The sequence below is a fragment of the Natrix helvetica genome (assembly GCF_964273705.1).
Source record: "Natrix helvetica genome assembly, chromosome: 7".
NCBI lineage: Eukaryota > Metazoa > Chordata > Lepidosauria > Squamata > Natricidae > Natrix > Natrix helvetica.
The window spans coordinates 38,947,993-38,969,558 of NC_138558.1; the positions used below are offsets into that span (position 1 = coordinate 38,947,993).

The 21,566-nt window shown below is 34.2% G+C and overlaps 1 protein-coding gene across 12 annotated transcripts in view; it reads right to left on the reverse strand.

Annotated features, from left to right (window-relative positions):
• The window catches only part of BLTP1 (bridge-like lipid transfer protein family member 1), a 148,207-nt gene that overhangs the window by 61,459 nt on the left and 65,182 nt on the right, over nt 1-21,566 (reverse strand). For 11 of the 12 annotated variants that reach the window (XM_081960108.1, XM_081960105.1, XM_081960110.1 and 8 more), the window contains exons 32-46: nt 20,934-21,074; nt 19,571-19,698; nt 19,088-19,290; nt 16,053-16,250; nt 15,754-15,965; nt 15,322-15,473; nt 14,349-14,499; nt 13,759-13,911; nt 12,492-12,732; nt 9,931-10,070; nt 9,384-9,603; nt 6,845-7,000; nt 5,835-6,010; nt 5,066-5,241; nt 4,121-4,827 (exon numbers count right to left, since the gene is read on the reverse strand). In XM_081960108.1, coding sequence (XP_081816234.1) covers nt 4,121-4,827; nt 5,066-5,241; nt 5,835-6,010; nt 6,845-7,000; nt 9,384-9,603; nt 9,931-10,070; nt 12,492-12,732; nt 13,759-13,911; nt 14,349-14,499; nt 15,322-15,473; nt 15,754-15,965; nt 16,053-16,250; nt 19,088-19,290; nt 19,571-19,698; nt 20,934-21,074 — 3,154 coding nt within the window. The remainder of the gene's footprint in view (nt 1-4,120; nt 4,828-5,065; nt 5,242-5,834; nt 6,011-6,844; nt 7,001-9,383; nt 9,604-9,930; nt 10,071-12,491; nt 12,733-13,758; nt 13,912-14,348; nt 14,500-15,321; nt 15,474-15,753; nt 15,966-16,052; nt 16,251-19,087; nt 19,291-19,570; nt 19,699-20,933; nt 21,075-21,566) is intronic. The other variant, XM_081960109.1, reaches the window with a different exon arrangement.

Sequence of the window (21,566 nt, forward strand, 5' to 3'; positions counted from 1 at the left end):
TGCTGAATTCAATGTCTTATAACTTTTATATCTGTACTGTTTCTTATCTTGTAGGCCCGTGATGGTGAACCTATGGCACGCAATGCGTGCCCCGCAGCAGCCCCCCGCATGCACCCCACCTATGCACATGCAAATGCCCCGCATACACACCCTGCCCCACATGTATGCGTGTGACCCCCGCATGGGCCCCTCCCCCTGCATATGCGCGCATCTCCTGCATGCACCCCGCCCCCTTCACATACACGGCAGAGACCCAAAAACCAACTGGCTGGCAGAAGGTGCGCGCACGTGCATGGCAAAGCTGAGGCAACACCTCGTGTGCCACCTGTGGCACGCATGCCATAAGTTCGCCATCACGGACATAGATAAATGAATTTAATGAAAATTAGTATTCCTCAAAATATTCAAAATATCAACATTTCAATTAAAATCTAGAATTACTATTAAGTGTTGCCAATAAATGTAATTTAACAATGAATGAGAACTGTTTCTGATTAATCATAATTAAAATAAGCTAATAGAACAATAAATAACAATAAATAATTAATTAGGACAATTAATTGGAAATTGAAATAGTTGCAATGTGGGATCTGTAACTACCTACATATATGAGCCACTGAAACAATTGTTTACATATGAACCTCACATTTGTGAACATCAAATAATATATATATAAATAATGAGATTGAGAATTTTCTCAATGCCTTCATTCTTTTTATTTGTGTGTAAACAAAAATTTTAATCAAGTCAACTACAAAATTATATTAGCTAGCCAAGAATTGGATTTTGATATGAATATTGTTGGGATGCTCAAAAGCAGCGCTATCAAAAGCTACCATTCTTATACATAGGATTTTGATCTTAATGAGTTTTCTAAGTGATATAAATTCTAACTTTCTAAATATGGCAACAATGCACAGTAAATCCAATTATCATTCCTTGTATGAAAAATCATAAAACTACTAAAACCAGAGTTTCTTTTATTAAAGAGGTTTTGATCCTGTGTCAAAAAAGTACTTATGTCTCATTCATCTAGATATCAAGTCTTCACATTTTATATGTTGTTTTTCATTTAAATTACTCTAACTTTATCAGGATTTATTCTTTTCCTATGATTTAAGTTACAACTTTTCTGCATTATGAAAAAAAGGTATGAAACAGTAATATTTGCTCTCTTTTTTTGTAAAAAGTTTTTTATTTTTCCTTTCAAATTCATTCTTAGATATACATTCTTATAATTGTTATTTAACATATGTCAATTCATATCATTTTTCTGCCTGTATATTTACATTTTGATATTTTCTTATTTTCCTTCCCCCTATATTAATCATGTGTCATCTGAGATACTTATTTCATGTTTTGTTCCTTTTTCTTTCTATTTATTATCTTTTTTCAAGCCACTCAAAATCGCCTCCTTTAGTACACTGATTCCTCCTTGTCCTTTATTCTCAATGTCAGCCTATTCATTTCTGCACAGTCTAATATCTTCTTTATTACCTCCCCTTCTGATAGTATTTTATCTGCTTTCCAGTTTTGTGCAAATACAATTCTAGCTGCTGTTATTATTTGTACAATCAAATATGAATCTTCTTTACTGTATATCTCTGGTAGAATACCCAATAAAAATATCTCTAGTTTAAACTCCATGGGTTTATGTAACATTTTCTCTAACCATGTTTGTATTTTAACCCAATAGCTTTTTGCATCACTACACATCCACCATATATGATAAAACATTCCTGGCAATTGGTGACATTTCCAACATTAAGCTGATTTATCCTTAAACATTTTTGCTAATCTTTCAGGTGTCATGTGCCATCTATAAAACATTTTATATAAATTGTCTTTATATGCTGCCTCCATTGTCAGATTATAATTCCTTTCCCATAGTTGTTGCCATTTTTCTAATTCTATTGAATATCCAAAGTTTTTTGCCCATCTTATTGTTGTTTCTTTAACTTCTTCTTCTAGGTATATTCTAAATAGATAATTGTACAATTTTGTAACCATTTTTTCATCTCTTCCCATGAGTATCCTATCTAATTCTGACTTTTCCATATTAAAACTATACTCTTTAACATCTTTCTCATATCTTGTTTGTATTTGCATTTGTTTAAACCATCCTATACCAATCCCTTGTTCTTCTAATTCTTTCTTCTGTTTTAGTTCTTCCTGCACTATTAATATATCTTTGTACCTAATAACCTTTTTCATACTACTAATATTCGGATGTGTCAAAGCCTTTACCGTTGAAAACCACATTGGTACTTCCATATAGTGCTTTTCTTTTACTTTTTCCCATATGGCGTATAAACCATTTCTTACATAGTGTCTCTGAAAATAATCATTTATTCTATTTTTCCCATACCACAAAAATGCGTGCCAACCCAGTTGCATATCGTGTCCCTCCAGGGATAGTAACCTTGTATTTCTTAGTAATATCAATTCTTTTATCCACGTTAGAGCTGTTGCTTGATAGTATAATTCCCAATTTGGTACACCAAATCCACCACTAATCCTAGAATCTTGTAGCATTCTTATATTAATTCTCGCTTTCTTTCCTTGCTAAATATATTTTTCTATTATTTTATTTAGTTTTTTGAAGTACTTTTTTCCAGTTTTATTGATATTGTTTGGAATAAAAATAATATTCTTAGTAATATATTCATCTTAATTACCGCTATTCTACCCATTAGTGATAGCTATAAGTTTTTCCATTTCTCTATATCCATTTCAATTTGATTTCTTAGTTTATAATAATTATCTTCCTTAATAGTTACACATCTCGGTCAATTGTATTCCCAAATATTTCACTTTTTTAACTTTTTGAATATCTAATTTCTCCATTATTTCTCTTTTCTGTTTTTCTGTTATATTTTTTACTAAAATTTTTGTTTTATCTTCTATTTGCTCTAGTAGTTTTGGACCTGTTTCTATTGGATCTTCAATAATAAATACCAAGTCATCTGCAAATGCTTGCAATTTATATTCTTCCTTTTTAACTTTCATTCCTTTTATATCTTTATCTTGTCTTATCTTTCTGTTCCAAACTTCTAGTGTCAATATGAATAATAGTGGAGATAGCGGGCACCCTTGCCTGGTCCCTTTTCTAATCGACACTTTTTCTGTCATATCTCTATCACTTAACCTGTTGTTCTTTGTAAATAGTTTTAACCATATTTATAAATCCCTCTTGAAAATCCATCATTTGCAGTTGTATTATCATTAATTGCCAATTTACATTATCAAAAGCTTTCTATGCATCCAAAAATAACAATGCCATTTGCTGACTAACTGAACCATTTTAATTGCCGGTTTGCCAAAATCAATTACCACTTTTAGAATTAATGTTTTTATTTAGCTTAAAATATATATATACATCAGCATAGAAATATGTTCCTAACTGTGAACGTACCAAATTATGAAATGTACAAGAGTTGTTTTAAGATGGGAAACTGTACAAAAGTAACAAGCCAAACTAAAAATAATAAGCCAGGCAGGCAGTCAATCAACCAACAGGTTTGTTCTAGTGATTAAGGCACCAAGTTGGAAACCAGAAGACTATAAATTCCAAACTTAGAAATGAAAGTCCCTGTGTGACTTTGGGCCAGTCTCTCAGTCTCAAAACCCAACTCACCTCAGAGTGTTGTTGTTGTTGTTGTTGGATAAATTGGAGAAATAAGGAATATTAGGTAAGTTTGGCACCCTGAGTTACTTCTAAAAATAATAAAGGTGGATACGTACGTATGTACATACTCTGTTTCACTGAAAATAAGACCTCCCCAGATAATAAGCCCAATTGAGCTTTTGAGCGCATGCACTAAAACAAGCCCTGCCCTGAAAATATTGCAACAAGCAGCAGCCATGAGGTGACCACGTTCGCAGCCTCCTGCACCTCAAAAACAATAAGACCTCCCCAAAAATAAGGCCAAGTGCTTATTTCGGGGGTCAAAAGAAAATAAGACCCTGTCTTTCGGGGAAAACACAGTATGTGTAATGTATGTATGATGCAAGCTCTGTCCTTTGGGACATTATATGCAGGAACATAATGGGCAGAATTCAATTCATTTGCCTTCTCCAAAAGAGGCAAATTATGGTAATTCATCAAAGATTTTCTTACCTGCTGGATAAAATGTTTCAGAAGATTTTTCTAAAATCCCTGTTGGATCGGAGATAAGAGAATAAAAGTTCAATAATTTATACATATTTTGCCAGCACTCTGCAGAAGGTTCACTCTGTTCCGACACGGTAATTGAATCAGAGTCATCCATATGAATGGTGACATGGTCAACAACATCCCTGGAACCTTTTCTGGATACTTTAGAAGTCCTTCTTTCTGCCCTTCCCAGTGAATTTTTATTCCGAGATTCTTTTTTATTGTTCTCACTGTTTGATCGTTTATTTTTTGCATTGTTCACTCTGTTGACACCATTAAGACTGCCTCGAGAACTGCGGCTGAAATCGGAAGAACGGAAGTCTCTGTGTTTCCGAGTTTTAAAGGTTGGTGTTGGAGAAGCTGAGCCAGCTGTATATCTACTAAGTTTGATGTCTGTTTGTGTAGCTTTAATATCATCTATCATGGTGCTGAATTGGTGAATAAGTCGAACAAGTGCCATATCAACATGCTGGCTTATAGATTGACAAGAGATTGTAAAATTGCAATGAAATGTGCTATAATGACGTTTGTTAAAGTCATGAAAAGAAAGAGCATTGGTAGAATTTTGAGGTGTATTCACCGACTTCTCCATTATAACAGCACTAATACTAAAAGTTTCCAACATTAATGCTGGTTTGAATTCAAGTGGAGGAAGATTTACTAATCCTTGCCTAGGAAACAAAAATACAAGAATTACTCTTACATTAATAACCATAAAAGCAACTGAAATTACATTATTTTGGTAACATTTCAGAAAGCGATATCCCAACTCCATGATTATCTAATTTGCCTGCTGTATGCCAATTCATAATTTTCTTAAGGGCTACATTATTTCTGATTTCACAAAGAGGAAAATAAAATTTAAAAATCTTTAATGTGAAATGTATTTTTGGAGCTTGACTGTCATACCTTTGTGCTCTTTTGCTTCTTCTCTCCTTTGCTGTATCTGAATCAACAATGTCTGCCCTAAGGCAATCCAGAGTTCCTGAGAATGAGAGATGTTCACCAAAGTACATCCTGTAGCACAATGGTACTACATCCTGAGGTTGAATTCCTGTGTGGCTCAGAAGAGGTTTGAAAACAACCTATCAAAAATAAAGTCAGGTGTTTTCTTAAATCGTAACTATTGAATTGTCATTCATTAAATGTTGCTACACTTTTGAAAAGGCTTCCAATGTTTTAAAGCAGTGAAAGATTACAAGTTGACATAATTAATTTAATGTCTTTGTGTATCTTTCAATTTAATTAAACAAAAAGAAGGAAGAACAATGTTTTTATAATTCTCATGCCAGTGTTTGAAGTTGGAGAGATGAAAACCTAGGATTGTGAAAATTGTTATGTTGATAGGAAATGCATGTCTCCAATTCTTAAACTGGAAAAGAGTTATGTTGATTTGAAAAGTCAAGTGGAAAAAGTTTCAGATTTAAAGCCTAGGTCTATATATAAATATAGAGCTTGAATATTTTATCTTCCAGTAGGAAATCTCCATATATACAACTTTTTTTTTCTGTAACAAAGCAGCCTAATTAGTTTGGTATAGCCCCAAAGTCAGGCACCTTGGCTTTGTGCCTAAGGCAGGACTAAAATTCAGTCTACTGACTTCTACTCCCATGCTTAACCACTATACAATAAACTGGCTCTCTTTATCATACCTGGGCTCCAATTTTAAAGCATATACCTGCGCATCAGCAAGTTGAACAGCAGGGAGTCCCTGGTTTGCCTCCTCAATGCCAACAATATCATCTTGGCTAGTACTGTGCTGTGAATGTGTTCCATCCAATGTGTTTTGGTCACTAGACATTACTGTATTGAAGTCAGATGCTGATGGTATAGTTGGAAGATTTGGAGCCACACCTATAAAACAGTTCCTGTATTAATTTTCTAGTAGCAAACTTAGTTCTACTACATTCAGGATTGAAAAATTATTCAGATAAAAGAAAACTTCAATCCTGAGGAAAATACACTGTGCATGACATCAATTTCAGTTGATGTATGTAAGCATCTGTGTGTGTCTGTCTATATACATGTCTACACACACAAACACACATCACTATTGACACAGAATACAAAGAACGATCATGAATTCCAGCAAGTGAAAAATAGCCGAATGTTTTTATCTCTTCAGAGCCTAAAACGTCTGCACAATTACATTACATTGTTTTCATTACCAGATAAAGCACATCAAACAAATACTATATTCACCTCAAAGGAATGTATTTTTTTCCCAAGTACAGTCACAATTGTGAAAGAGTAAGTTTTTTTCATTCTAAAATTTCTTGAGATATTATTGCCTTGAATTCAGGACCATACGCATTTGGGATAACTATCTGTAGTCAAACATTCGACTTTGAGAATGATAATATATAGACTTCTTTCTTAAGGTCAAAAGGTATAACTATATCATTATATTCCAAACTAACTTCGACAGGACAGTTACTAAGAAAAATCTTCTTTGATGAATTTTTGAAAATGTTTAGATGCTAGTAGAAACAGGATAAAGGGCAAGTTTATCATTAGAGTTTATTTTATATTACTATTTTAAATACCTTAAGTTCAGTAGTATATTCTTTTTATTTTTTTCATTTCAATTAACAAGCACAGAGTAGATTATTTTTAATGATAGCTTTTACTTTACTTTACTTAGGGATTCAGTTATTGTATTAAAGCAAATTCTGAATTTCAGAATACCTGCTGGAAGACTATTGTGACCAGTTTTGGTGACAGGAGATTCTTGAGCCGTATTTCCTCTATTGCCAACTGCATTTGACATCCAGTTATAAAAACTCACCGATGGTTCTGATAATAATGGATGTTCTGATAGAATTTCGGATTGCATAGTGTTTGCTAGATAGGAATAAAAACAATTAAATACTGTAGGTCCTTAAAAATAAATGTTGATAATATATTTTTCAAACCAATTTGAACCTCAAACAAGAGATTATGCAAAAAAATTGTACTTTACTTACATTTCTGTCACTGATGATGAAGTGTCAACCAAGTATTAAATATTGGCCAATTTCTTGTTACTAAAAAGAAAGCTAGAAGAACTTTCTTTGCCCTATTACAATCAGAGGACTGAAATTACATTCTATGTATATCTATAGAAACTAGATTTCTACTGGAGTCCAAAGGAGTTGGGACACTAATGCATTTTAATAATAATAATAATAATAATAGAAGAGAAAAAACTGCAGAAAATAACAAAATACAAAGCCTGCAAATAGAAATACACAGTGGCAAAAAAGAGCAAAGGTAATAGTAATAGGCATCTTGATTATAATCTCAAAACCACTGGGGCACCATTTGCACACTATCACCGTTGTCAAATTCAACATTAGTAAATTGTAAAAGGCAGAAGATACAAAAGGTATCTGTAACACCATTGAACATCAATATCTGCCTATCCCAGGTCCTAGGGAAGGACTTGATAGACAGGCAAAAATATCAAATCTAGTCTGAACATCTGACTGTATGACGAACCATAAAAAACCAAAGTAGAAATGATTTTTAAAAATCTAGACAGATTCTAGACAGATACCAGAAGGAAATGAAAAAAAAAGTCAATGGCCTTATTTTTATAAATTACAGAGAAAATAGTTTCCCAATAAAAGTTCTATAGAACTGAAACCTGTACAATAAACTTTATTGGAATTATGAGAGGAGGAGCCAACGTTGCTATGAGACGGACATGCGATCTCAATGCTCCGAGATCGCTGCCGAAACTTTTATCGCTGGGTGGTCCAATCAGACCTAAACCGTCCCACAGAGATGGCGAACAGGAAGAATACATCCTGCTGATCTCAGGGACTCGCAAAGTCCCTGATCAACCCAGGAGAAGTTCTTCTAGCTGGCAATAAAAGCACAGCCCCTAGGTTGATGAAGTTGGGACAGCTCCGAACGGAAGGAAACGGAAAGAGAAAGTGTTTACAGCTGGTGAGGAATTTTTACCGTTTTAAAAGAGACCGCTACAAAAAACTCAAAATTAAGTTAAATCTGAGAACAGAAGAAATAAGCGGCGGAATTAAGCTTTGAATGGTTTTGGTCAGTGTGTTATCTTGCTCTTAAATGCTATTTTTATGGATGGAATTTATGCAAGCCTTTTAAAACGAATGGATTAAGTTTTCTTCTATCTTTTTTATTATTATTTTTGCAACCTATGGACTAAAATTCTCCTTCCTCATTACTACGTCTGTTGAATTTAGCTAAGTTTTGATTATTGGGGGTGGGGTGGGAAAATGCTATGATAATGGATAGAGTTAAATGAAGGAGGGATAATGATAACAATGTATATATATGTATGGGTACAACATAAGTAAATTGTATGTAAATTGTAAACAGTGATTTGGAAAGGAGGTTTAGAAATTTTTGTTTCTAAATATTATTGATGTTTAGTCAGAATAAGCCATAAGGATATAGTGTTATTGGAGGATATTAGAAATAAGAAATGAAATGCCAGTATGTGGTCAGGTTTTAAATCTTGGTACATTTTAATGATGAAGGATGTTTAAACAATTATAGTCAAATGAAAATGAAGTATGATTATGGTAATATGTATAAAAATATCTGATTTAAAATACTTGAGTTAATACGAATTTTGTGACGACAGTGGAAGAGACGCACGAAAGCTTTTTGTAACCAACTGATACACTTTCTACAGTATGTAAAGAAGGAGGATTCTTTGTGTTGTATTTGTTTTGAAAATTTAAAATAAAAAAACTTTTAATAAAAAAAACTATTGGCATTACATATACACAGAATATACATAGCATACAACAGAATTCTATATTTTACAAAACTATGTACAAATTCTTCTACTTATTTATTAGGTCATTATTAGGAGGATATAGATTAAAAAAATAACTAAGAGACAGCAGACAAACATCTAAGAAACAGACCAAGAAGAAACATTTTACTCTTCGTTTTTAAGTCCACAGATACTGACATAGGAATAAATTACACTTTATTAAAAAAAATATTCCAAAAGTAATATGGATCTCTTTTGGTAACAGTGTTTACACCAGCTGATTTATTGTCACTTTAATCAAATTTAGTTGTAGAGAAGTGGCTATGCAGTTTACATCTGAACCTGTGCCTTGGTGAAAAGAAAATTGCTATAGTATCTTGAGAATTCTAAGGAAGTAATACTGAAAATAATGAATAGTGTGAAATTAAGCCATCATTCACTGCTTTCATCAATAAACTATAATAGCAACAAAATGTTTTCTACCTGTTCTTGTTAAAGAGCTATTTTTGGGGGCGGTGGTATTTTTTTGAGGAGTCCCCTCCAAAAGATTATGTAAACTAGGAAAACTTCCAGTCAAATAGCTAAGTAAACTCTCTTTTCTTGGACTTTCTTTAACAAGTATCCCAGAACGACCAACATGCATTGGTGAGTCTGTAGCTGTATCTCCACTGGTATAGCTCAGAGAATGATATGGATGGATACCCTGAAAAGCAAATATACATAGAGTGTTAACAAGATACCAACTCCAATACATATCCATTTAGCAATTCAAATGGAATGCCACTAAGTTCAATCTGTTTACTGCCCAGATTTTTTCACAGTATAACAAAAAGCTAGTGATCACAAGATCTTAACCTGAATAAAACTATACCTGGAGATGAAGTGGTAAATGAATTGTTCAAATTTTAATTATAAGGAATGCTAAGATCTAGATACAAAATTATATTTTTGTATTTTTTCTCCAACAAATAAGCATTTTGTATGTATAGGATATAAAATTTCATACTGATGTGGAATAAAACAGATTTACCTTTATTTTAAGGCCAGAATCACTATGAGTATGAGTCTTTGATAATTTCCTCATAATCTCAGCACCAGTTACAGGCCCAGCAGCAGGTGGGGGGCGTGTACCACTTCCTTCCAGAAGCATCGTATGTTCACTGATAGTAGCTAAAACATTTGACAAATGGAGAAATTATCAAGAGGATAAATCTATCCAAGACAATTACTTACTAAAATGGGTATTGCTTAACTGCCAACAAATTCTTATTAATATTGGGTATTCAAAATTCAAGAAAAATATTGAAATTTGAATCAGCAGTCAACTTCAATAAATATATTGGACTCTTTTTACAAGTAATTTTGATTATACAACTTCCCTGCCAATTTACATTAATCAGATAGTCTTTGACTTATGACCGTAACAGAGCCTGACATTCCCTTGACTAAACAAGGCAGCAGTTAAGTGAATTTGGTCCCATTTTACAACCTTTTTTGCCACAGTTGTTAAGCAAATCAATGCAGTTATTAAGTGAGACATACAGTCGTTGAGTAAATCCACCTTCCCCCACTGAAGTTAAACTACTGTTTCTAAGTCAAGGATTACCTGTTCTGAAAAACTTTAGATGAATTTTATTGGAGTGCACATATTTTATTGCAGGAGTGCCCAATCCTCAGGCTGCGTCCCATTATTAAGCCTTAAGCCATTGGGAACTGGACCTCAGAAGTTGCAAGCAAGTGCACACGTATCCCCACTTGTGCAAGCAGCAGACAGCGCGTTTGCACCATTTGCGTAAGGAGCGTGCGTGTCCTCCATTTGCACAAATGGAGCTGCCCGTCCATGCTTGCCCACCGCACACACGGACCCATCCCTTCTCTCTCTCCACCCGCTGGTCCACAAAGTTGTGCTGAGTTGTCCTAACTTAATGCCATCCAAAGAGAAATTAATATCCCCAGGGACAATAAACCTTGATGGTTTTTAATACCAGCCAAGCAACAGATTCTGGGAATTGAGGCAGGGATGTTGCTACAAAACAGGGAGACCAGCATTTGCTAACTGCCAAGGCATATATCCTACAGATCATTGGAACACACTATATATGCAGTTATTTATAGTGGAAATTTATAAATTCAGTCTGTAAAACAGGCTGAGTAACATATTACCATGGATAATTATTGCTACTTATACAAGATAAGCCAGGTAAGCAATTGTACAGGAATCCAGAGGCTGTTAGAGAAACAACAGGTGCAGAAGAAACATATAGATAATCCTCGACTTATGACCACAATTGGGGAAATTTCCATCCTAAATCATTGCAGTAGTAATTTGTCTCAGACCTGATTTTACAACAATTTCTATAGTGGTCATTAAGTAAATCACTGTAGTCATTGAGTGAATTCAGCTCTCCCAAGGTTTTTTTTTTTTTTTTTGCTGGAAATCAGCAAAAAATAATGCAAATCACAAGCACGACTGCAGGAAATTAAAACGAACTGTAAATGTGAGTTGGCTGTCCAGTGTCTGAATTACGATCATATGACTGTGCGTCTGGTGTGATAGTCATGTATGAATACAGGTGATAGTCGCTCTTTTTGACACCCTTTTAATTTCAATGACTTACGGCCATTTCAATAAATGGTCACAAGTCGAGGACTACCTGTATGAAAAGTCTGAGAGAGGAAGGAAAATAGAAAGATTCATAATAACTCCCATCCCCCAACTTTCTGGGCCATAAAAAGATAAATAAAAATATGGATTTGCAAATTTTTATTCTTAGCCTATCGCAATAAAATATAATTCTAGACTTCCTGTGGAAACTAACTTAATCTACCTTGAAAGGCAGTCACCAATTGTCTGAACAAAGTAAAATCCAATTGTTTTAAACAGAAACACAAAAAGAAAAACAAATTCATAAATACAAATATTCTTTCCTCACAAGAAAACATAAATGGTTATTGAAGATCTTTGTTTTTGAATATATAAATTACAATTCCCCTTAAAATACCCACTCAGTACAGGTCTTTGTTTAAGTGATTGGCCAGGATTACAACTCCATATCTGTTAGCTATGCATTAATTTGAGAGAATCAATTTATCAGCTACCAGCTGCTATGTACAGATAAGGAAGGAAAAGAAACAGCAATATTTGAATAATGTAATTCAATAATGTCAGCAAAACATTAAGTAGTAAAACTGAAGCAGTATTTTTTGAAGTTCTTCTATTTATAACATTTTCACAGCCTCCCTTCCACTTTTTAATTATTGTGATTATGAATTTTAAAATTATATTGCTTATGCTACTGTAAGTACCTATATATTTCCTGTGAATTAGCTTAGAATATTACAATATTTTACAAATGCATAATTAAAGAAGAAAAAGAACTTGGAAGGAAAATCCATTTTATGCACTGACAGGACAAGGTTAAATAATTTTTAAAACATATTTCTCTCCAAGTATGGGTTAAAGAGGAAAGATTACCATAAGTGGATGGAATGCAAAATAAACTGATCTTAAGAATACACAGAGGGGTGAAGGGACAAAGGGAAGGGGGTGGTGGTAGAGAAAGAGAAAATATGTGAAAATGAATACAATACCTGCATCAAACTCAAATTCTGCTCCATCAGCGCTTGTGTCACTTTGAAGTCCTCCCACATTGTCCAAACCTAAGCCATCCTCTTGTTCCTGTTGTACAGTTGACTGGAGTTTTATTGGCTGAGCTGGTCTGCGTAAACCTACACCTTTGAAGGCTGGAGTCACCACAATGAACTTCATCCACTGCCTTGCTAAAGCTATGAGACCTTTTTTTAATGTCACCAGAGCAGGAAGGCCATCACTCTAGAATACAAACAGATACCCAGAAAATTCTAGCATTCAGGCTTCAAAAGGGATGCCCCCTTACATATCATCACATCCAAATTTGCTTGCAAATAAATACCCCCGAGTTTTCTTATTTATTCCTACAATTTAGATTCCATGTTTTTAAAATGTTTAAGTTACAGTATTTAACAAAGGATAAGTCATTTCCCTTTTTTTAAGTTGTTGTTGCCTATTTTGCTCTATTTTTATTTTCTTTCTTTTTCTTTTTCTTTTTCTTCTTTTTCTTATTCTTTCTTTCTTTCTTTCTTTCTTCTTTCTTTCTTCTTCCTTCCTTCCTTCCTTCCTCCCTCCTTCCTTCTTTCTTTATTTTGTTAACATGTAAAAACAGTAAGTATAACACACTGGAGAACTTATCATTAAGTAATCACCTTAAGATAGAAACCTTTCTTGTGCCACAAGTATTTTGATATGCTTCACAGCTGTTAAATTATTGGATGTAATAGCTAATCTTATGCTTATTAATATCGACATTTTAAATCATGATAAAAAGTGATAAAACTGAGACCATTTAAAATAAAAAATAAAACATTAAGAGTGTTTATGTAATGTTGACTATATTAGATTGTAGTCAACACTACATAAATACCATTGTATCAAAATAACAGTATAACAAATTAACAATAAAATAAATTTAAAAACTTATGTTGAAATAATAAAATATTCATTTTTGTGCTTATAGTAATATAATAATATTTTTACACATGTAGGAGTTTTCTGAACATGTTAACAATGCTTCTTTGTTAAGTCTCTATTCTGTTTTTGTTTCTTTGGCTTCTGTTTTTCTCTGGATGCTGTCAGAGTTTGTTATTAGCAATAAAGAGTTATTATTATTAAATAGCCAGGTATGTCACAAAAGATTTACACAAATGTTAATAGAAATTGCAATTAGTAAAGAATATTTTACAAATATAGATCACAGTACAAAAGAACTCTCATTTTTTAGTATTTTTTTTAATCAGACCATATTCTTAAGCAGTAACTTACCATTGTTGCTTCTTCAATAATGGAAAAAGTTGCTTGATGAAGATAATGGTGAAGTATATTGCACAGCAGACAGGAAGGGTTTTCTTGTAGATAACGAGATAATCTTGTGAGCTTGTTGTACTTGCTTCTCAAAGGAAAGTGTACACTTTTATTCTGAATACATTAAAAACAATAAGCTATATTAGTTCTATCACTCAATATTTATTCACAATCTAGTATTGTGGCTAATATCTACAATATATACACATGCTAAGGGTCTATTTTTACCAAAAAACTAAACACAAAATTATTTAGAACTTTATTAGTTTTTATTATCATTCTCTAATAATATTATATTGTTACTGTGTGTGTGTGTGTCTTTCAATAGTCAGGGTTAAGGAATGGGGTTTAAAGGGAACAACATTCTGTGCCTTATAGAGGTAAGTAAATGCATTTTACAGAGGTATGATATACTTTTTCTTGCTAAATCATTTTTTAACCAGGTTGCTGGTCATCTTCTCTTTCTCTTCACTTTTCCCAGTATCTTACAGTTCTCAAGAGCTAGGTCTTTGCATAATATATCCAAACTCTTTCTCTTAATAGATACTTACTTCTAAGGCTTCTGTCATTATACATCCCATGACAGCACAAACACGCAAGGTTCCCTCTGTTTCTAATTTGTTTAAAGAAGATTTTACTTGATCAATTGGAACAAGCCAAGCCCCAATGGCTGGAGTTGCAGTACTCAGAAGATTCAGTTGCCTACAATATTAGAAAAAAATATGAATTATAAAAGTTGGATATGCAAGGGAAATTGAACATCAGTTACATAATTTTATACGTTCTTTAATATCCATAGTAATCCATAACTATACAAGGAATTAAATTAAATATTGTGGGGTACTTTGTGCTCTCTGATCTTTGTTGCTTTCTTGCAGATGTTTCATTACAAAACTAGACAAAAATATCAGTGCATAATTTGAGTACTTTCATAGAAATATCAATCACGATAACAATTTTCATTTGTATATACAGGATAGCAAAAGTAAGATAGGAAACTACAGTATGTATAAAAACCAATATTTTTATTATGACCATTGCAATCAAAGAGTTTAGGTAAAAATATTTAAAAGAGTAAAAGTATCACAATATGCATGCTTATACACAAAGTTAATTGCAATTACAGAGACATATTAATAATGAGGTCTTAGGGACACAAAAAGATTGAACTATTTAAGTATATAAATAATTTTTAGAAAATGTAAACTGTATCTACTAACATAAATATTCCAATTTCTAATTTTAGCCTACTATTGTTCCCATTCAGAAACAAAATCATAACTCTAAAAATGTGCTTGTCTAGGTACATAAAATATATTTTAGGTAGAAATGCCTATTGCAAATTCTCAAAATATGTTGATATCTACTCTAGATCAAAAATACACAATGAACTCCATTAAATAAATTTATATGAATTTATATATAAAGTTCATGTAGTTTTTAGATGCTTTATATATTAGGCAATAAAATGTATTGCAGTCCATTGACTAAAGTTCAGGTAATAGGAAATGGAATCCAACACACCTTGAAAATATATGGGCAGGTGAACGAACATTTGTTGGAGCTGCAAAACTGAACCAGATTTCTTTGATTGTCAGTTTCATGCTGCAAGAATCAGGTGGGGGTGGCCTTAAAGGATTATCCTTTTTTAGTTCATCAGATTCAACCCCTTCATCCTAAACAAGAGTAATAAAGATGAAAAAGTGCAAGATTAGTCCATAGTGGATGGCTGTAGGTTTCTTAAATTTGTTTTTAAAATAGAAGCTTATTGTGTCACCTGCCAAAAAAAAAAGCACAAGACTTTTTTAAAATCAAAACATGAACATGCATGCAAATGAATCCCAGAAAAGGGATTCAGTTTGAAAAACAGCTTAATTGAGCAAATTGGAAAATATTTTTATTATCACAATCGTAACAGCTAGCAATGGTCCAAAGACTATTTTAAAACTGTCTTACTTGTTCATCTGAAACTGAATTTGAACGAGTATCAGAACCAGCACTAACGCAATCACGGTGGAGAATTTCTTCAGACACATCAGTATTGTAACCACTGCCAGTGGGAGAATCTGAAGAATTATTGGATGCAAGAAATCCACCTCTGTCGGTACCTCCAGATTTACCTATAGTCCCAAATGCATTATATAATACAGCACCACATTGCCTACCACCTGTCAATATACAAACATAGAAAATATCAGTTCCTTTACAATGTTTACAGTGTTATCATATATTAAAAATGTTGAAAGATCATTTACCTTTTATTGTCAGATTTTCAATTCCACATTCAAACATTATCCAGCCCCATTTTTCTTGGCTAGGCCCAATTCGTGTTACATCTTGAACTACCTGATGATCAGTTTCATCTACAAAAGAAAAATCATCCAACTCTTCCAAAGTGAAAAGAACTTTTGATTTTTCAAATGGAATGGCTGTTATGGCACAGATTCCCATATCTGCAAAGTAAAAAATAAGACAATTTTATTGGAAAGAGGGTTTTTTTTCAATGAAAAACTATAGTGCACTGGACTTTCTAGAAACAACCTTTTTCCTACAGCAGAATACTGACATGGGTATTCCATTTGCTGTGGAGCTAGGGCAGCGGTTCTCAAATAGTGGGGCGCGCCCCCCTGGGGGGGCGCGAGGCTCCGTAAAGGGGGGCGCAAAGGCTCCCTTTCCATCTGGGTGCAACGGCGGCGAAGGCGTGGGCGAGCCATAATATATCCCACCTGGAAGTGGCAGCACTTCGGACTGTGGATTTTCATTGGAGCCGCGGGCTGGAGCTGTGCAAGAAGCCTGCTCGGGCGGGGGTGAGAGGAAGGGAAGCATGGGACCGCCCGTCTTCGCCACCGCGTAGCTCGCCTCCCCGCCAGCAGCTCCACCGCCAGCATTCCGTCTGGAAGCGGAAGTGCAACAGCCGCTGTTGGGGAAGGGACAAAGGGGTGGCGGTCGCCCGATCTTGCCACCGCCACCCCTTCACCCCTGGTAACGGCGACTGTTGTGCTGCTGCTTCCAGCTGGGATGCTGGAGGAGCTGCTGGCAGGGAGGGAGGGAAGAAGGGGAGGAGGGAGTAAGGATAGACAAACAAGAGGGAAAGAGGAAAGAAGGCAAGCAGGCAGGAAGGAGGCAGAAGGAAGGAGGGAAGAATGGAACTGGAAGGGAGGCAGGGAAGGAGGGAGGGAGAAAGGAAGGATAGGAGGATAGGGAAAGAGGAAAGAAGGCAGGCAGGCAGAAGGGAGGGAGGTGCAAGGAAGGAAGGAAGCATAGATAAGCAGGAGGGAAAGAAGGCAGGCAGGCAGGGGGAAAGAGGAAGGAGGGAACTGGAAGGGAGGCAGGAAGGAAGGGAAGGAGGAAGGGAGGGTGGAAGGAAGGATAGACAAGTAAGAGGGAAAGAGGAAAGAAAGCATGTGACTACGGTGGGAGACGAGGAAAGACCGGTGTGCTATGTTATGCAGAGGTGTACTTATAACAATTTTATAGACAAATGATACTATTTACAGTCGCGCGGGGGGGGGGGGCGCGAAATGTTTTCTTCTTCCTAGGGGGGGCATGACAGAAAATAATTGAGAAGCACTGAGCTAGGGCAAGAAAAGTTCGAACATTGCTTCTTATGTTGAAATAGTTCCTTTCCAAGTTCTGGAACATTATCAAAGAAATAAAACTTGGAATTTTTTTTCTCTCTTGCTGACAATCAGCTGATTTTGCTGCCAAAAGCTGGTTCTCTGGCACTGTTGCTCCCTGGATTTGAATGGGAACCCTGAAGAATGACCCAAGATGGCTTTGGATGGTTGTGGACCCACTTGGGCAGGGGTGTGAAGATTCCAGTTTCTTTGGAAGTGGTCAGAAAATCACTGGTTGTCCATCTTCCTCTCAGCAGTTCATTTTCTTAAGTATGCCTGGGTTTTAACTTCACTTTAAAAATTTTATGTTTTACTCTGTTTTTTATCTTTAAAAACTAACTGGTTGGTCTAGTGCTTATTTATTTCAACCCCTGCTGGACTCTAGCTTTTTTTTTTCTATTTCCCTTTGATTTATGTTGTTGTCTTGAATAAGTTTCACTTTCCCAAAGAAACCCAGTGTGTTCTTGGACAAGGAAAATACTTTCATTTGATTTACTCTCACCACAGGTTTTTTACATTTTTTTAAATTAGCAAAATATTTCAAGTTCTTTTTTTAGATTTCCCTTTTAATCTTGGATCGAAATATCCATAAAATACCTTTGCTTCAACCTAAGATACACAGAATAACGTATCAAATTATGACAAGCAAGAGTGGATGATGTCTGAAAAAACTTTTTGGTAACATACAATTCTTAGTTGAAAGCTTTTTTTAAAAGTCTGATGAATTGATAAAGGCTGTGGAAAATATTCAGATGCATGTAGCTGGATAAATTAGATTCACAAAGGGAATGTGATTTGAAAGCTACAGATTCATTGGAAAGAGATATGGATTATATAGACATAGAACTAAGTGAACTGATTGCATACACTTCTTTGAAGTAAAATCCTGCAGTCTTATAATAGCAGAAGCCTGGGTAAATGGAGAAGTGACAAATTGGTTTTCCCCAGAGGACTGGAGAAGATTGAGAAATGGATTTATCACAATTAATTGGAAACCACTTTCATCTGAACTTTGTTGGGAAGAAAGACCAATTGTAAAAATTGAATTTATTATATTTAATTAGACAATTGTTATTACTTGTTAATATTGTTAATATTAATTAATTGGTATTAGGAAATAAACATGGATATTTGATCCAGGATTAACTCTTGGGATGAGACTTAAGAATAATTGGGATAGAGAAAGTGCCATGATAAATTTGTTAAAAGTTCTAAAAGTTTATTGTTATAACAGTTTTGTTATTTGGTTTTGAAACTTTAACTTTGCCTTTTTTATTATTATTGTTTTCCTATTAATTATTTTGTCATTAATATAGTATAAAGATGACAAGTCAAAAATCTGCAAATAGATTTTGTAGTTTAAAAATTTGGGGGGGTCTGTTTCACAAGGAAAACAATATTTTAGTAATGTATTAATTCAACTAGGGGGAAAATACTGTATGTGTATATATGTTGGATCTTTTTTTTCTTTAATGCACCTTTTTTAAATGTCTTGTTCTGTATTTTTTTGTTTTTAATTTTGGAGTTTTGTATTTTAACTTTTCTCAACTAAAATAAAAAGGGGGGGAAGAAATCCTTGCATATATATATTCAAGTCTTAATAAGATATATTCTAGTCTTAATAAGATTTTTGTATTGAAGCACTGCCAAATTAGCATTAGAAAAAGGCTTACCTGAAGTATCTAAGCCTCTGAGTTGCCCATGAATACGATGAATATTAAGTTTAGCTGCAATTTCTTTTCCTTTTTCTGCTCCAGCATTTGATCGTAGAGAGCCAGAGGATTGGGGCTGCATTTTATTGGAATGGACATACTTCTCAAAAGTTACAGAACCTCTCCTAGTTTCTGTACTGTTTGTATTCTCTTCAACCACACCTCTTTTAATTAAAAAAAAAAAGAAATATTTGAGACAGAAAATGCAGTATCTTGAATCAATAATTTAATACATATGCACAACTGAAGACATTTGTTACTCATTTACATTATAAATCTGCCCCACATCATTTAACAAAAAGATTTAAAAGTGTATTATACAGGCAAACTCTGGACTACAGGGACCTCATGGAGATGAAGAATTGTCCTGAAGCAATGATTTTGTCACAATCTTAAATCTCCTATTAAAAATGTAACTATGACTTATTAAAAATGTTGCCTTACCTGTTCATACGGACTTGTGTGGCAATTCTGTCAAAGCACAAAGCCACTAAAGAAACATGAGTTACATTTTTGGCTGTGGCTGTCCCCGATGATTCTTCAATTGATGCTTGAAGTAAGCATAAATTTACCTAAAAAAGTTATTCCATAGATTAAGAAGAGACATACAAATCAAATGTTTTTATTCCATTCAATAAATGTTTTTCAAAATTTCATGAAAGCATGAGCACCGCTTTATCTAAAGAAATGCTATGAACATTCATGTTGCACATTTTGCCATTGAATTAGGATAAACACTATTGATATATTATGGGAGATTGGTATATTATTGAAAGTACAACTAGTATTTGGGAAAAAGCATCCTCAACATCCTTTGTGTTCAATTATGCTCAGCCATGAAATTCTTTTCTACACTGTTGCATGGAACCAGTATGGCCCTATTTTTTTTCTAGAAATAAAATGTTCCAGACTCATCCATAGTTTCTTTATTTAGTCATAAACATCTTGAATCTTTCTAAGTGTTACTTTGGACCAGTAGTACCTTAACATATAATCACTTTCTTGGATAAATACTCACAGTCTGGGAAAGAAATGTACCTGTATTTGCAATTGGCAAAAATGAACCAGTGCCTTAGTTGTTGTTCCAACTAATACATTATGTGGTACAGGTAGTCCTCAACTTACAACAGTTCATTTAGTGACCGTTCAAAGTTACAGTGGCACTGAAAAAGTGACTTATAACCAATTTCACAGTTGCCGCCATTGCAACACCTCCATGATCATGTGATCAACATTCAGATGCTTAGCAACTGGTTCATATTTATGACCATTGCTGTGTCCCAAGGTCATGTGATCGCCTTTTGCACCCTTCTGACTAGCAAAGTCAATGGGGAAGCCAGATTCACTTAACAAACGAGTTACTAATGGGTGATTCGCTTAACAATTGAAGCAAGAAAGGTCATAAAATGGAGCAAAACTCACTTAACAGATGTCTCACTTAACAAAAGAAATTTTGGGCTCAATTGTGGTCATAAGACAATGAAGGAATCCATACCAAGGCTGATTAACATTTTCCCACTGGGCATTTTTGACATTGATACAGCTAATACAATTACAATGGTCATGATACATAGCTTCAAATAATTTCATGCCTATGCTTCTCTTCAACATATTAGTGTTCTTTTCTTAGGATTCAGACTAGGTAGTCATCTTTTTAAATAACGAAGATGTCAGAAACCTGGATCCTCCACCTAGCCCAAATCTACACAAAATGATGCTTTGGTTCTTCCAACCTGTTTATATTCAAGACAATTCTTGCTAAGCTCTAGTGCATTTTTCAAGGCTACTGGGTCAAACTGTTAATTACCTTAGGTACTGTGACATTGGCTTGTAGGCCTTTAATAGTAACATTGTCTTGTTTGAGAGAGTTGGCTTGTGTCTTTACTTGAGTTGTTCCAGTAGCCGGGGTTTCGATTTTTGTTCCTCTCACATCCTGTTTAGAAGACAGCTTTAAAACAGAAGAACAGTAGTGCACGTTACAATTAAGATTTAAAGAAGATATGTTCAATTGTTTTGGATTACGTGTCATATTTGGCCTAGGACTGACATGTCGTTTCAAAAATTAGAGAAGGGAACAATAAAATCTAAAAGAACTTTAATTTAATTTAAAGTTACAGTTCTACTGCTCCAGAATAGCATCATGTCTTTTATTCTACCCTTTCATCCAACAGCAATAGAAATAAGCACCACCGTATATATGCCAAATTCAAGAAATCCTAATTCTTTTAGACAATAGAATATTTTAAATGTAATTCGATAAATCTTCCAATTTGTTTCATATTTTCTCCCCCATCCATCCCTTTTCTCTCGGGAACCCACATATTATTTTTACCTCTTTCTCCATTTTTGTAGGTTTTTTTTTTTTTTTGCTAATAGGAGAGAGAATGACGAGAACTGAATTTTCAAGCAAATAATTTTTGAACTGAAGTCCAAAAATATA